We start from the raw sequence: 17,532 nt of genomic DNA on the forward strand, positions 1-17,532 counted from the left end.
TAAAAATGCATATAGCTAATATTTTTCATCAGTGTGGTCACTTGGTTCCTGCTGGATTCTCTCCTCTGTATTTTTTCTATTCTGTCACCTATGATGAAATGTGGTGAACGATGAAGAAAGCACAATGATAATAGTAGAAATACCCTCCCTCTGTTAACTACATTTCAGTGAAGTTTTATGTACAATTTTTACTAGCTGAGCGTAAAGAACTGCACTTTTACCAAAGAATCCATCTCACTGTCTACATTTCCCTATTTATAAACAAACTGATTTTTCTTCTGCAGGAAATATTCTTAACTGAAGGCCTGAAACCAGAGACATTCTTTGCCAACGAGGGTAATTTCCATATTTCAACAAGAAATTTTAGTCATGGGTGGTAGGGTGGGGGTGGAGGGCACTTTAAATCAACCCCCCCCCCCCCCAGCTTCTTGATGCCATTTGCATCATTCCGTCATGTACATTTAGGAACATGGAAACTGCTAAAAGTAGTCAGATCAGAGGCCCACCAACTCCCATATCTTACACCTGATGGTGTCTGGCAACAGATGCTTTTAGGGGAAGAACATGGGGAATATAGCAAGTGCACATTCTCAATCTGCTAACTTCAAGCACAATTGTAATATTAGTATGAACACTGTAGCATTCAGTTTCTGTTTAGATCAAAGAAACGTCTAATCACTCTAAGCTGAGGATTATTTCCATGTAATATCTGTTTGCTTCTGTTTAATATTCCTCTATGCATGGAAGGGGGGTATGCAGAAAGCAGAGCCATACTCTTCCCAGAGGTGCACAGTGAACGGACAAGAGGCAACAGACACAAGTCACAGCAGGCAAAGTTTTCAGTGAGATTGGTGAAGCACAGAAACAGGGGCCCAGAAAGGCTGCACAATCTTCATCCATAGAGAATCTAAAAATGTTGAAGTTAGCCCTGCTTGGAGCAGGAGGTGGGACTTGACGACCACCCTGGCAACCTAAAATACTCCATGATGCCAGGAATAAAACCCTTGAAGGCATACAGTTAAAAAATATGGGTTTAAGCCATAAGTAAAATGAAATATTATTTCAGTTACTTGAGGACGGGTATGCTGTCTCAGTAAATTGAAAGTCTTCCTACCTACCTTCTTTTACTTTCACAGGAACTGGGGACAGACAACAAAAGCCAAATGAACCTTTATGCATCTTTTGCACCCAGACGCTGTAGACTAACTTCTATAGATAATCTGTACAGGGACCGTATTTTTGAGGTAGGAAGGGTGCAGTAATTGCTCCACTTCATTTGTAACAATTTTTTCTCCTGTGGCTTTAAGTCCAGCACGAAAAGACAGATTTCCAGAGGTTTTTAAGCACTTCACACCTATTGATTGCACTGGTGGCAATACACCACTTTTCCTGTGTTGTTGAAAATACTCTTTGGTGTTTATCTGCACTGTTAGATGCCCAAGTATCATGAAAATCTAGCTTTGGAATATTTTACGATTAATTTTAGAGAATGTAACAGGATCACTGATACATTGTTTAGTCCAATGGCCTATGCATTTTAGTCTGACAGATTCCCACTAGGTACTCTAAGTACTCTGTTTAGAATAAAGCACCTAGCCACCACAGGTAATGGAGATAATGGAGATGACTGGGAAGAGAAAGAAATTATCAGGTGAGATATATTCAAGATGACCCATCTCTGCATTGAAAGGCAAATCTTTATTGCCAGATGAAAGCATCTGGCAGTAGCGCAACCTCCCTTAACGCTCCAAAACAAGAGTAAAACAAACTCTCATCCAGGAGGGAGGTCATTGCTTTTCTAGTCGCCTGCAGGGTGAAGCACTTATGAATTCCTTGTGGATTTAGCCTTGCTAAAGGAACAACGTCCAATGAGCAAGTGAAACTGGCAACTCCATTTATGATTAGCAAGCTACTGCAGTACTGAAGACTTATTTCAGAGGAAGATTAAAGCAGCATCAGCAAGCTAATAAGGAACTGCAATATGGGCATAACTGGAGAGAAATTACAGCAATCGAAAGACTCCTGGATTTATAAAATACTAAAATAACAGAGCATGTTTTGACACATTTGGTGGGAGTAAGTATGTATATTAAAAGCAACTTCTGTATCTCTCAGCGAACTTAATTGTCTCATGGCAGTGCTCATCTCAGAGGAAGAAACAATATCTCACGCAAAAGCAAGTGCCTTTACTTTGATCTGGAGAAACATCAAGACAACTTTGATATAGCAGTGAAGGAGCTTCATCCTTTCCCTCTCCACTGCCATGTGTAGCACACTGAAAATAGGGACGATGTAGTTGTTTTAATGCAGTCTCTTGTTTTAATTCTGCAGACCACTTTTCAAGACTCTACAAAGGGTAACAAAAGTTTTAGCACATCTATATTAGGAAACATCATCTTCCTCTCACCTTCACAATAATCTCCAGATATGGGGTGCATTTGAAGCAACCCCTGCATTGCCTTTGCAGCATCAGCTTGGAACCATGATGAACTACCAGAAAAGAAAAATCTCAGCACAAGGCAGCTTTCTTTTCTGAGTTAAGGAGAAAGTGCCATTTTACAAAAAGAGAAGCCCATAAGCCGGTTAGGTTCAAACCTGTTTTTACTGCGCCAAGTCAGAAAGCCTCAGGGAGTCTCCACAAGTTTTTTCTGCAGAGCCCTACCTCTCATCTCAGAAAAAACTAGCTCCTTCTGAACCTTTATTTTTAAAAAGCATATAAGCAAGCCAGCAAAGTAATATGCACCAGAGAATCTCACAAAACAAACAAAAGTAAGTCTAAAAAAGTATTTTGTGTGTCTCTAGTCATGTTCATACTAGATTTAAGCCCACACTGGCCCTTTCTCTGTCCACCCAACTCCAGAAAAGCATTGCCCTAAAGAACATCTCCCCATGGAAAAAGGGGTGAAGGGACAGTCTGCACACAACAGCTGTGGGGGTAAGCGAGATACTCATTTAAGATTTCTCCACATTGAAAACAAATAGTTACTGTTAATTGCAAACTTGTATTGAACTTTAACAGTAGTTTATTGCTGTTAGTTTTGTTGTGATCAAACCGTAAACACTGAGCTAATAACAGAGTTGAAAAGCAATTTCACAGCACTTGTAAAGTCATTACAGCTGAATACAAAATAATTCTATTGCAAATGGATTATCTAAGGGTCCTGAAGCATCATCCAGGATACCATCAGACTGCTACCTCCTGCACTGTTGAGGAGGGACTGCAAATACTGCAGATCTTGCAGCCCTCCAGCATTTGAGACAACCTGTCTTTCCTCATCAGCTGCTTTAGGAGTTACAGACTGGCACTTACCTGCAGCAGCACCACTAGAGTTTTCCAAAGCACCAGCATTAATCCAGGGGCTCCCTGGCGCTCTTGCTGTCACCGCTAACCTTCATTTGCTAATGTTCATCTTCTGTGCAATGGTTTACTGCAATGCCATGGAGGGAGGGGCCTTTTATGTCAGCGAGGGCATGGTGAGGCCAGCACTGCATGTTTCTAAACCATGTTCACTCTTTCTCTATCACAGTGAAGGTTTAGTCAGCTACATTATTTGAATATTAGCACAAGTTTCAGTATAGAAATCATAGAAACTATGCATATTTTTTCTTTCTAAAAAAAAGGGCAAGTAATTTATTCATCACTAGAGTTATCCTTTGCAGAAAGTTCAATGGAAGTACTCTGTCTTTTTTTTTTACAGTTAAACAAATAAACTTCCTTCTCACTTGAGAACAAGTTGTTTTCCAGGCATTGCTAACTTAAGAGGGCACAAAGAAAGCAGGCTCCTTTCTGTTGCTCTATTAGCCCTAGACTAGCTGTAGCTGTTTAAACGTTGTTCCTGTCATCATCCCATCAGGTTGGACTTGGTTTCATCTAGCCAGTCATTTTGTTAGCAGCACAGCTGTGCTGATGGCAGTCAATAAATTTCTATAGGCATCAGGCACATACCCCCACCTGACATGGAAGTCTTCCAGTCTGCATCCTCCATTAAACTCAGCAGCCTCTTGCAGTGCTCTGTCCGTTTGCACGGCAAACATCAGAAGGGTCCATCTCCCTATTTCTTGGGCTTTCTACTAGGGTATGTTTCAACTTTGCAAATGCTGTCAAACAAAGCAGCTGATACCATTCCCTGGGTCTGCTGTCAGCAGGAGAGCCGGTGACTCCAGGCTCAGACCTCACTACAGCAGGCTGCCCCAGAGGCGTACATAGTGATCCAGCTGCACAGCAGCTCAAGTCCGCATACTCGAACCATGCCATGCATTCTGCACGTGTCACCTCACATGTTGAACTACTGACTACCATCCAGTAGCTATCTACTTGCTAAGCATGCTCTCAAGTCCCAGTATCTACCAAAGCTGCACGTGAAGTTTGAACAACATCTTTTTATTTCAATATTTCCCAGGGTGACTGTCCTCATCACAGTATTTATAAAAGGTGTCTAGTGGCCATATTCTTGAGTGCTTTAGTAGAGTGCAACCAGTTTGTGCAAGTCAGCCTGACTGTTGCCTCTCAGCTGCATTATGAGTAACTCCTTCAATTCACTTGCACCAGTATACTAAGATTTCCTACTTTTCAGGGCCCAGAGAGCTTGGCTTGTATTGCAGCTGCAACGTCTTGCAATTCCATGTTTCTTGTTATGTTTGCATATCTTTGAGAAACTCTTGGGTACATTGATACCAAGGGCTGGATCACCTCATCTATTAACATTGCTTTGTCATGCTCTGGTGGTTCGGGAATGTTATCAGCCTCATTTAATCACCTGCAATGATATGCAGACACACATTTCTATTCTGGGCCCAGTCTGGCATGTGCAATGAATTCTGCTTCAAACTCTGCTTGGCCAAGGACTGCCAGATTAAGCACAACGTCTTCAGCAGTCACACTCTCTCAGCAGGCTAGCACCCCAGCACATCAGCACGTTGAAAGTACAGGACATCCTGGGGGGGATAATTTGCAACCTCTGAAGGCAGTCAAACAATGTCAAAAAAATTTCAACTTTAAATCCCTTGATCAACTTATTGAGTTATATTTGCACATACACATGTTTTTGAACAGCTAAGTTTATGGCAAGAGAGAGTAATACAGAATGCGAAGTAGTTAAAAATTTGGTGAGTATGTAATGACAGGGAACAGATCTTGGACTTCCTAGGAAACTTTAGAGAAAGCTTAACAGCAAAAATAACCCACAAAACCACTATGATAAAGATGTGATTTAAAAGAGAAAATCAATTAAAAGTGAAGACCTTCAGCAGTGCCAGAATACGCTCAGTGCATTTAAATAATTTGGAGTTACATGCTCAAACTCCTGTTTACTTGCCACTTATTTATTACTTAAGAGGACTCTATAAAAAGCTTGCCCAACTTTTTTCTTTCTGATTTATTCCAGGACAATGACCTGTTGCAATGAGATGACATCCACAGCTTCCCTCCCAAGCTGGAGTTTCTCCCATATCATTCCCATAACCCTTTCTCTTCCATTCTTAAGACTAGAAGAAGAAACAAATATTCTTGGTAGACTTCTTTAAATGCCAGGGCTGGGCTGGCTAATGAAATTAAGCCCAGGCAAGTTATCAAAGATTTAGGAGAAAATCTTCTATCTATAGATCTTCTATCTATACAAAGTATTGTAATGGTATAAGGTCAGGGGTATACAGGGGTGGGGGGCTATGACGACAGGGCTACACAAATTCTTCATATTTAGTTTGCTGACCTATCTCAGTCTTCTGCCCCAAATCATCATAACTAATTTGCAATGCACAAGAAAATCCTCTTTTCTTTATGAATGTTTTCAAATAATCCTAGCTAAACATATAAACAATAAACAGCACTTCATTTAGGTCACTTTACATTACATTAATCGGCTCCACAAAAGGATAATAACTCTGAAATCTGCTTTAGGACTTCATTTATATTTCCTTTTTCATTGAAGTTTTCCTGCTGTTAATGACCAGATCACAATAAGGTTTAATCAAGTAGATCTTGATGACGCAACAAGTACCATAGTAAGCAATCACCTGCTACATCCTCCACTGCATAGCCAGTTTTCCCATCAACCAAACTCCAAATGCATCCTAAAAATCTAAACAAAACAGCAGAAAGAAAATACATTTCTCTTTGGGGAGACCTGGGTAAGCTGCACAAAAAAATAAATCAAAATTAATTACATCAAAACAACTTCAATGAGAGTTGTTTTTTTTTTTCTTTTAAAGGAGAAGCAATTAATTTAAACCATTCCTTAGAAAACAAAGCAGAAAAGAAATGCTCCCTTCCCTTCTCCCTGCCCAGCTCCCACTTTCTGAAGCCTTCCTCCTGGCACGTACTTTTTGGGTTCAGCTGAAAGCATCTCCCTTCCCTCTGCACAACCGCCCTGTGCAGGACTGCCGAGCTGCGACTCATCCCGAGGAGCCTTTGAAATCCCAGGGTTTAAAAAGCCACTCGCGAGCAAGCCCTCCTCCGCTCCCAGCCTGACAGCTCCGGGAGTATATTGAACCGCAGCGCTAGCCCCCCACAAACCACCGATCCCGTTGTTCAGCCTGACTGGCCCCACCACAACTGTTTCAAGTGCAAAAAGATGACTTAAAAAAAAAAAAACAACAAACAAATACCCCACAATTTTTAAAAATATTTTTTCTTTTTCTTTTTCTTTTTTTTTTTTGTTTTGTTTTTGTTTTTAAAGGATGGACACCCAGAGGAGCTAGTCTCCGGGGTATCCCAGCCAGCTACCTCTGCCCAGCCCAGCCCAGCCCGGGAGCATCCCGAGCCCCCAAGGGTACCACCCCCGAGGCTGGGCATCCTTGGGCAGCCAGTGCCCAGGGCTCTGCCTGCTCTGTACCTGCTCCCCGCGGTCCCGGGCGGGCAGTGTGGGCAGCCAGGGATGGAGGGCGGCGTCTGCGATTTCCCTCGCAGCGACTCGCACCCGTGGCCTCTTACGCTTTTGCTGCCAGGAGCCTGGCTCTGCCTTCCCTATAACCCCCCCTTAGGTGGCTGAAAACAGCAGCCGGGCACCCCCGCTCCCCCCCCCCTCGCCTCTCCTGGCTGGTCAAACCCGGCTCTGGCTTTCTCCTTGCGTGTCCTGCGCTCCATCCCCATGGCCCATGAACCCCCACAGCTAGGTTAGGGTGGCTTTACCCTGCTGCACATGTGAGCAGCCACGCACCTAAACACACAGCGGGGTTTCTTGCAGGGCTGTCAAGGAGCAGGGACTGGGCATAAAACATAGCCGCTTCCCAGCAACTCACCCTGGAGTTACTGAAATTTCATCTGCAGCTTATGCCTCAACATTTAAGCATCGCCTGTCCCGGAGGCACTTGAATAACCACAGAAAATAAAGTGAACGGCACCAAATGGGGCACAGGAATTTCTTACCTCACAGCATCTTGTTGGTGTCATGTTTGTAAAGCTGAGCTCTTCAGAGGCACTGAAAGGTGATGAAAAGAGCAGGGATCTGATGGCAGGCATGCTCTTCGAGAGCCTCTTTCTCTTACACTCTGGCCAGAAAGACATCACAAAAATAGTTACATTTCTATCCCTATATTTTTTTTCTTCAATGCATTGACAATATCTTCAACATAATTGGTTTCAGCGCTCCCCTTTTAAAAGACATGAATGAAGAGGATTTGTGAGATTGAGCTTTGTCTGGAGAAAAAAGGCTCAAAGTAGTACAGAGAGCAGTAGAAATAACAATTTAAACATGTTATTCAAGGGACTTATGTGCCCCCTCCATCTGGGGCATGACAGTGGTCACAGCTTTGCAGGAGAACCTTAAAATTTTTTCTGCCCACAGATTAGCTTTTTTAACTGATGATTTTAAAGATGATAGAAATTCAACTACAAACATAAAACTTACAAGTATGGCGAACATATACCATACATAATCTGTAAATGCTGGGGAATACATCAGAACTTTCTAAATTGGAGACCTAGATTTCAAAACAAAGTTTGCTTTGGCATTTAATATCCCAAAGACATGATGGATATGTTACAATAAAATGAACAATGTGCCAGAACAGAAAAAAAAAACCCCAAACATGCTTCAGTGGAAACACAATATGCTCTTATGCACTGTATTGTAAAAGCCAAAATTATGGTATCATTGTCATACATAAATGTTTAGATATTGGTATTTTATGTTGGTCATTATTAATTCATCCTTGGTTTTCATTCCTTATTGAACCACCTTATTTCTATTCAATTATTTGACTTGAGAGGTTTTACTTTCCTCCTCCAAAGATGCCCAGTAAAATAAAAGATCAGTATTAGCTGCTGTCTCTTACAGTCAGTTGTACCTTGGCATCTTGACATTTTATTTTTCAGGTCCACCTGTTGACTTGATCTCTGTGATCTGCTGGTTGCAGATAGCTTTGGCAGCAAACTACAGTTTTTTCCATTGCTTTATATGCTCCAAGCTCAAATCCACCAAATGACACATACTTTAGACATCGTAACAGTTACATAGTTATTTTTTTCTTTGTTCATTGCATCTCTCTATTATCTAAATGATGTGATCCATTAGGTTACCTTTGTCACCTTTAAAAATATTATGTTGATGTTCTAGATGTATCATGAGGCATAAAGTTTTTGCTTACATTACAACTTTTTCCATAAACATTGGCTTTCAGGGGAAAATTTATACACGATTTCAGAAGTACTATAACTATCTTTGCAGATTCAGAACCTGTAGATTCATAATTTGTTGGCTGATAGCATATTTTATCACTAATGTATTTTAAATATTTTTTAAGACAACAGAGGCCGCATGAGAAATGATCAGCCCTCTAACACCCACTTTTTTTCTTTACTTACAGAAATGTGGAAATGGTGCTCTCTGAAACAATGAGACACCTGACAAACTCTTCAGATGTCCTTTCATAGGAACTGCTTGCTTTGCTTATGTTGTTGTTCACTCGTACATCTGCAAGTTGGAGCTGAAACTTCTCTGAGGTCAGGCCACTACACACAATACCTCACAGAGCTAGACTCAAAATGAACCCTATTTTGTGTAAGATACTCTAAAGCTAAGAATTGGATGCCAAGGGGAAGTTAAATGCCAACTAAAGCAAACTTTTTCAAGCTTCAGACTTGTTTAGACTGACAGGGTTTTGATTGATAGTTTGAGTTGGCTCCATGAATGACAGCATTTAGGTGCAACTAAGCCTCCAGCTAGAGGCTTACTGGACTGCTGTCTCACACAGCTCTTTTCCCTGTACTCACACCAAGATTAGTTCTTTGTCAGGCCTTTCTTTTTCAGCTGTTTGTAATTAATCCTGGGACATGGGAAAATACAGTAAATCAATCAAGTGAGTACAACCAGACAGAGTATTTGGACTCACTGAGCATTAGGAACTGCATTTTCATGCTTAAACTCATGATGTATTTGAGTAAAATGCACTGAAAATCAGTGCCTTAAAATTAGCCACAGAAAACAGATTGCTAAAGTAACTAGGGAAGTAGGTAAGGTAAATGACTGCCTAACAAAGGTCAGAAAAATGTTCTTTCTGAGGGTAGTTGAGATCCTAGGCTAAGGAACTAATGGTAGTAGTTCCATGTGGAGACTCAGAGAAACCAACCAAACATTGAACAAAATGCAGGAAAGAAGTATACATCTTTGGGGGTTTTTTTTTTAGAAAATGGAGCAGAGTCATTTAGGATGAGTAATAGCACTTTAAATTTCTATGACACTTTCCATCCCAGAGGCTCCCAAAGCAATTGGCAAATTTAACAAATTGAAGGACATTATCTACCTTACACTGAAATAATTTTATCTGTCACTAAAGGCATCCCTGCGGGAGCAAAAAGCAGTATCTGTTTAACAGGTTAGATCTGTTGTGACAAACACCGCATCTAAGCAAAGCTACAGGGAGAGTATAATTGTCAACAGCTGGAACTGGTGCTGAATCCTGGATTGAGCAGTAGTTGGGAAAAGTCTGCTAGTATTTCTCCAGTTACCACTGGTAATGAAGACTTTATCACAGATCTTGCAGACCTGCCATGCCCAGGGCAGGCATTCTCACGAGCCAGCTCCTTGGGGCACCCGCCTCCACGCAAGGTGCTTTCACAGCCCATAGCCCCGCTCCTTGCAACGCTTGAGTGTTATATTCATCAGACAGGGAGAGAGCAGAGATTGACTGTAAATATCCAGGCACAAAGACAGACCCAGTGGTCAATCAAGAGGCACTGGACACTGCAACAGTCAATTTTGATCTGAGCCTTCACCAAGGTCATCTTTCTTTCACTGCAGGCTGAACATAGGCACGCCAGAAAAAAACATTATTTCTGGCAACACAGCGAGGTTCAAAGGTGTTTCACATCCAACAGACAATTCACATGTGCTGCTTCCTGGGGCACATGGGTCTGACAACAGCCTGCCTGACCAGCTCCTCCGAAATCTGTGAACACTAGCAATACAGGGTAGCAAAGCAGGTTAAATTCAGTGTACATTAAGGACTATTATCTAGAATGGCAGAGGAAGCAGAGTTGCACCAAAAAGCTCCTCCAGGCTACAGATTCAGTGGGATGGGAGAGAGTTCCACACTCCCCCTCTCTTACAGTCATGTCAGAGATCTCAGTCCTTTTAAGGAATTATGGCCATACTTGTGGCCACCACTGCTATGATCACTGAAGAGTACAAAATAGGACGAGCATGATTATTTTTTAAAAAAAAAAAAACAACAAAAAAAACCCACCAAAAAAATCCCAACAAAAAACTGGCAGAAAGAAGAGAGTGTAATGAAAGAGAAATACGCGGCCACTGAACTGGTATAGTCTAGCTTTAAAAGGAAAAGAAATAGCATCCAAAGCCCTTTCCAGGCTGTCAAAGATTGATGGATAATCTACAGTCACACGTTCAATTTGGGATGGCACAGAAGCATGTTTGGAAATGTGTTTTGAGCTGTAGAATAAGGAAGAGTGAAATAAAAAGTGGAAACAGAATCATATGCCAATGAGCAAAATGGATTAATTTAGCAGTGCATATCTTCCACTGGTTTAAAATAGCTACAAGGTTGATCTGGGAATTAATCTCAGGATTGTTATAAACTGCAGTGCAAACACTCAGTGTCATCCTACTGAGCTTCTGACACCTCTGAAAAGTCTTACATATTTCACATGGCAGCTGAAACATTTTAATTGCAAAGGAAAACAAAGAGTTAGCACGGGCCAGGCCAGCTTGTCTTGTGAATGATAGAACTGTAGAAACTTAAGGGCTTGGAAAAGCTCTCAAGAAATTGCCTAGTCAAGTGCTTCTCAGGTAGGGTTAGTCACCATGGAAACCCAACAATTTTTCAATTTCTGAATATCTAAAGTATGATCTAAGATTTGGATATGAATGAAGCCGGTTAACATCAAGGCATGGGTTAGACTCAATCACAGGACTAGAATGCATGTCTCACAGTTTGCTCACAAGGGACAAAAAAGAAGACATGGCACTGCTTATCCAGGATACGTCTTATCTACAGGTCATCTCACTAGCAAAAGTGTAAAGCTATAAAAGTTTGACTCTTTTCTTCTCCTCCCCCACTAATAGAGGGCATATGTTAATGCCAATGGTACAATTTAATTATGCATTTGTCTTTTCTTTCTACTTTGACTATGCCAAGCCTACAGAAACCCTTGCTTGCTGTGACTCCGAGAGGGAGAAGCTAGAGGTACCCAAGGCAGTGGCCTCTGCTGGAACAGGGGCTTCAGCATAATTCCTCTCTCCTTCTCCCAGCCTCCTTCCCCTTACCCCATAGGGGTTGATATCCCTCCTATCCCCTTATTCCACCAGCAGGAGTAAGTTACCAGGACTCAGCCATGATTTTTCATCTCAGGTTCATCCTTTCCTACAGTCCTTTCTGTGGAAAGAACAACCCAGTCAAGATCCACTCCCAATCTTGTTCCTTAGGTGAAAACATTCGTTTTCTCAGGTATAGCAGAGGATTTTTAGCCATGTCTTACAGTCTTCATGGCCTTTGAAGCTCCTGCCTCCCAGAAGAGGGGCCTCAGCACCAAGCCACAGCCAAAGAGCATTATGTCTGTTGGAGACAGACAACGGCAGAGGAAGAAATGCAAGTGTCAAAGGGCCAGAAGGCAAGGGAAGAGGAATTCAACTTCATAGTCCTCTGGGGAGACACTCACCTGGGGGACAGGAATCCTGGCTCTTAGTTGCTGCTTCTAGCACTGTTACGTACCCTCTAGAAAGACTGTTTGAGCTGGGGTGGAAATGGATCTTTCCTGGAACAGGGTCCTCAGATCAACAGCTTTGCTGCGCCACCAGTCCTGTAAACCAACCCCAAATTATCATTGTTTGACAAAATTTTAGTCAACAAAATAAAATACAGTATTTTTTACTTTTAACACTCATTTTGGCTGAAAAACACATTTTGTGATACCAGAATTTTCCACAGGAAAGATTCTGATTTTTTACTAACTCACAAGTTTTCCTCTAGCCTCATTCAATCACAAAGTTTTCTCCAACAACTTATGGAAAAACCCTAAAAGTCACAACTTTTGCTGTCAAAGTCATGGCAGTGACAGCCACACAGACATTTTTTTGTTGTACTGTTATCTTCTATACTGAAGTTTTCTATTTCTGGTCAAAGGTGACTTATTTCTATAAATGGAAACATTTTCACACTTTAAATGCTTAAAACAAAATCCTTTTGCGTAAAAAGCCGTCCTGGAGAGTTTCATCCTGGAAGCTGAATGCATCAGAGTCCTATCAACGCTTACAAGGGCTCTTGGTAATATGGTCAAAAAAAAAAGAAACCCAAACTTGGTATTGGTTCCCTAATTCAACCACTGTTTTAAAAAGAGACATGCAGAAACAAGGAAGCCCTTATAAGTCTTCAGTTTCTATATGCTAAAGGAGGAAAGATTATACCTGGATGTGAAGTAACTATGACTGCCACGTCCTTGAAGAGCCAGAGGGACAACTGTTAAAATCCAGAAGGAATACATGTTAGGCAACTGCTGTGCTACTGCCCCGACCTCCCAGCCCCAAACACTTAGCAGAAAATGCTCTGCCCTGTTAAGTGTCGGCTCCAGGGGATCCACCATGGCACCTAACACAGCTCTGACAGTCCCTGGTGATACGGTGACATCGGCTCTGCGTGCGCTAGGCAGTATGCTCGCAGGTAATGGTCTGCTGTGTTCTGACTATGGCACTTTGCAGAGTGCGGCAATGGAAGCACGTGTGATGTGACCTTCTTGAGCTTTGCCCTGACAGATAGTGCCTCAGTCATCAGACACCAGTTCCAGCTCTGCAGGCCCCTTCGTTGTGATCTATTCCTACCAGTCAACTCTCAAACCAGGGGAACTAAAATCCAGTTGCCGTTAAAATTAAGGGTATGAGATAGTAATAAATTTCAGAAGCTCTCAAGATGTACTGTGATGCGAAGACCAATACATAACAATTTCTTCATCTATTTTAGGCCCAATATTGTCCTAAAACAAAGGCTGACCCAGAATAAAATGAAATTTAAACTACAAGCTCCTTTAAAATGTTGTTTAGAATCTTGTCTAAATATCTCCAAGAAATGGCAAATACAAAACCCACTGTTGATTCTTACCTCAGAAAACAAAAGCAATAAAGTGAAGTAACTGAATTAGATACTTCAGGATAAATGTAGTATTATGCGAGAAGAAACCTGAATTTCATCTCTGCTCTGAAAATAAGCCATCAGTAATACCTTCTGGATAACAATTTGACATGTGAATCTGAGACTGGTTTTCAAATGCGGGTGCTAAAATTAAAGAAAAACAAACTCGAATTATCTAACCTTTCTTTCAGGCCATATCCTCTGTGATTTTTATTTTCACAAACTTCAATTCTGCTCCAGAAAAAAAGAAGCACAATTTAGAAGAAACACCTTAGAAAGAGATTTAACACTTAAATTCACATTTTTTTCCAGAAGAAACAACAAAAAAAAGGCTACCCAAAACCCTGTTCTTCCCTTCACCATACCATCTCTGGTCTATAATCTCTTCTCTGTCACGGACTGAGCCCATTTCTGGGCTTTTCTTGGTCTGATGCCACATGGGTTTCTGTAATCCCTATCCCATCTGGTACAGAAGTCATCAGGGTGCACTTACCTTCTTCAGCAAAATAGCTATTACTGCAAAACCAGCACTTCACTAAGATCAAACATTTAAGACCAAACCCCTTTCCTAAGAGCAGAGCATAGAAATGAAGAGACCTGATGAATAAATACCATGAAGGAAGGTGGTACAGGACTCAGGTGTCTGGGCTTCTGTGACCAGCTGGTGTCCTCCTTTCCTTTGCAACAGGCATGAGCAAGAACAGCTACTTCCAGAGCTGCTTTCCCGCATTTCTTACAGAAACCAAACCACAAAGGTACATGTTGCCGGAGAAGGAGACGAAGCTTTGCTTCCTCTAGAAATATTTCATGAAGAAAGCTTTGAAATGAGCTAAACTTTTTTTCCCCAAACACACAGTGAACGAGGGATAGTCAGAATGTAAAAGCAGCTGTGAGCTCTAGGTGGTTTCAGGGATAGATACTCTTCCCCAAAGCTCAAAACTGCAGAGCAGAGAGAGGAGCAGATGGAATAAGATATTAGAACAACAGGCTAAAAGGAGATTTTTGTCAGGAGATGTGGTGAATTACATAGGGCTACTCTGAGGACCATTTCAGGTATATCTGAAACAGGCTTCGTATTTCTTTTAAACATTTTAAATAGAGTGGGCTTTTTTAAACCACAATTTTATGCATAGATGTTACAGAAAATTTTGGATTAGAGCTATAAACAGGTCAGATTATACACCCTAAACTGCTGGGAGTGCCTGCATGCATGTGCATGCATATGCACACTTTGATAAAAATTCATTTCAATTAAAAAAACATTTCCTAATATAGTGAATAATTCATTGCTGAAGTTAAGCGTGCCTTTACTGATCATTTCTTCTGGCAACTGCAATTTTGAACTCTCACTAGAAGGCTGGCCTACAGAAGAAAACATCTTTTGCTCTTTCAGAAACATAATGGAATGTTAGACTGTAAATTACACTTTGCTACAGTTAAATTCAAGAAATATAGCTGCATGCATAGCATAACAGGGAAACAGTATTAAATAAATTCTTCAGTTCTTTTACTCTTTTCAAGCTTCTCCCAATGCTCCCAAGTATTCTCCCCATCTTTTCCCCAAATGATACAAAGAAAAGGAATTAAATGTTTCTCTGTCAGAGGTACACCCTGGCAGCAAGGCACGTGTCTCTGAGGTTTAAACACCTTAGCAACATATACTTCTATTCAAACTAATTTCCAGATCAAAAGAAAGGAGCAGAACAGTGAGAAACCAAAAATTCAGAGATGGAAAAAATCCAGCTAGATCATCCAATTCTCTCTTGCCCACTCCATCAGTCAGAACAGTGTATTGCTATCATTCAAGGAATGACTGGAACCATTCAGTTTTATAACTGGAATACAAGAAGAATTTACCAAATTTGCTTCAGAGGAAGCAAAGCAGCCAGTGCCTAATGCAGATTCTGTCAGGCAGACACCATAGCTTTGTGAGCTCTCAGGTATGTTTTATGTTGTAGTATTTGTCCAGCTACACCATTAAGTTCAGTGTTGCAGCTCTGTCAGAAACCAACAGCTGATGCTGAGGAAACAGACAAAGACACCTCATGCAACATCACAGCAATGGTGTAGCTTCATAAGCCAAGGAGGGAAGAAGTCCTGTGCTCAACTGGCAAGATTTGCCATGGGGTTTTGTTATTAATAAAATAAAAATTAAATTAAAAAGTCAGTCCTTCCATCTCAATCTAGTAAAGTCAAATGATGGCAAATTTGGCTTCGGTATGATACAGAGGAGAAATACTAAGCTGCTTTTCAGTGAAACCTGTTCAAATTCAGTTGTTATGCCTCCTGTCAGTTTCTGCTTTAGCCATTGGGACCCGAGTAACAAATCACTTTCCTTAAATCATGGAACCAAATTCTACTGTTATATCACAAGCTTCATTTGGGCTTATATATTTGTGTTAGGGTAGTGAGAACAGAAGTTGGTCTACAGCATTGATCTTCACACATTCATTAAAAACACAGCCTTATTCTATTTTCATGTTGTTGATGAGAGCTATTTCTGGGCACAAATCACTAACTGTTAGCCTTTCCTTTGAGAGTATTGGCCTTTCTTTTTCTAACTTCTTCACTCTGCTCACTTTTTCCTCCACCTAATTTCCAAATTTAAAAGTCTGCCCAACACAGAACTGTTCTCATCAAGCCCTTGCTGGGGCTTTCAGGTGATGCAGTAGCTAATGGTCCTGACAGAAAATGAGAATCTACCACCAATTTTGGAGGAGACAAATTTTCCAGGAAGCAACAGACCATGAGCAGATATTGCGATGCTTGCAAAAGTGGCAATTTAGGCTAACAGTTAACTGCCAAAAGGAATTAAAAGTTATTGCAGAGTAATGTGCTGTGCTAGGAACTAAAAATGTGATTACTCGCTCTGGGCTTCTGAATTTCAACACAAAGGTTAGATAAACCTAAGTCAGTGCTGCCTGCCAACAGAGCCCAGGATCCCTCGGGATATCTAGTATGCTGCCCTAAATCTATATTCAGTGACTGGAAAACAGTACTTTGTTCCATCACCAGTGAGATCTGCTCAGGTCAGGTTTCATACAGAAAGCGCACGGCAACAACCAGCGTCCTGAGAGAGAAGGGCTTGGGCAACTTGGCAGTGCAGAAGAAAAGTAATACATTAGGCTACAAGAAACTGGCAGTGGAACAACAAGAAAAAAATTGCTACAGCTGATGTTTCGTGGCACTGCCTTGCAGGTTTTAGAAGTGAGACAAAAACCTGCAAGTGTCATGTAGCCCTCCCTCTCTGGGCAACTTTTACAAAGAAAGTCAGCAAGCAGCCCACACACAACTTCAAAGTACAAAATGGTTACATACTGGCTAATACAGTCAGTAGCTAGCTAGGACTGAAGAGCTACTAGAGTAAGGATTAATATGCTTTCCCCTTTCGGTTAGATGTCTGCTGACCCTTTGCTGCCAGATCTGCTGGGCAGGTGGGGAAGGGCCAGCCTCCATCACACCTTGGGCAGGCTGATCCTTGATGTCGCTGACCTACCAACTTCAAGCACCTCGTCTTCTCCTTCGGTTTTATACCTCTTCGTATCACTGTGGTTTTTTTTCTTGAACCCCTCAGCTTCTAATCTTGCCTCTGCCTGCAGTTTTACCTTTCTTATCTTGCAAGGCTCTCATCTCTGTACTTTCTCACAATTAAGCAATTTTCTCAGAAGTCCAAGCCAAGGTTTTGCAGCTGTGCTGTATCACAGCAAGGTCTTAGGCCACAGAGAGCTGAATCCTTCAGAAGAGGGTCATGGCTTTATGGTCAGGGCTATAAAAGGTAACTGGAAGGAACCGAAGTACCAGAAAAAATGGCCAGCAGACTAAGCCTTCGAAAAGCTAGCTAGAAAAAGGCTACCAGGTAGGTAAAGGGGGAGGAAAAAGTGAACAGAGGAGATAAATTACCAGTTGGCTGGGCTGGTAGACTGGATACAGAAGTGAAAGTCATTACACAAAGAAATT

The 17,532-nt window shown here is 41.4% G+C and overlaps 1 protein-coding gene across 9 annotated transcripts in view; it reads right to left on the reverse strand.

Annotated features, from left to right (window-relative positions):
* The window catches only part of LOC128136508 (melanopsin-like), a 46,601-nt gene extending 34,348 nt beyond the window's left edge, over positions 1-12,253 (reverse strand). For 2 of the 9 annotated variants that reach the window (XR_008233398.1, XM_052776230.1), the window contains exons 1-2: positions 12,113-12,253; positions 7,364-7,485 (exon numbers count right to left, since the gene is read on the reverse strand). Coding sequence is in view for 2 of the 9 variants with exons in the window: in XM_052776230.1 (XP_052632190.1) it covers positions 7,364-7,456 (93 nt within the window). In the remaining 7 variants the exon portion in view is untranslated. Of the gene's footprint in view, positions 1-3,310; positions 3,435-6,318; positions 6,423-6,830; positions 6,956-7,363; positions 7,486-12,112 lie in introns of those variants that run through there. The other 7 variants (XM_052776249.1, XM_052776309.1, XM_052776275.1 and 4 more) reach the window with 6 other exon arrangements.
* Between the last annotated feature and the right edge of the window lie 5,279 nt (positions 12,254-17,532).

This window comes from Harpia harpyja, chromosome 2 (genome assembly GCF_026419915.1).
Source record: "Harpia harpyja isolate bHarHar1 chromosome 2, bHarHar1 primary haplotype, whole genome shotgun sequence".
In the NCBI taxonomy this organism is placed as follows: domain Eukaryota; kingdom Metazoa; phylum Chordata; class Aves; order Accipitriformes; family Accipitridae; genus Harpia; species Harpia harpyja.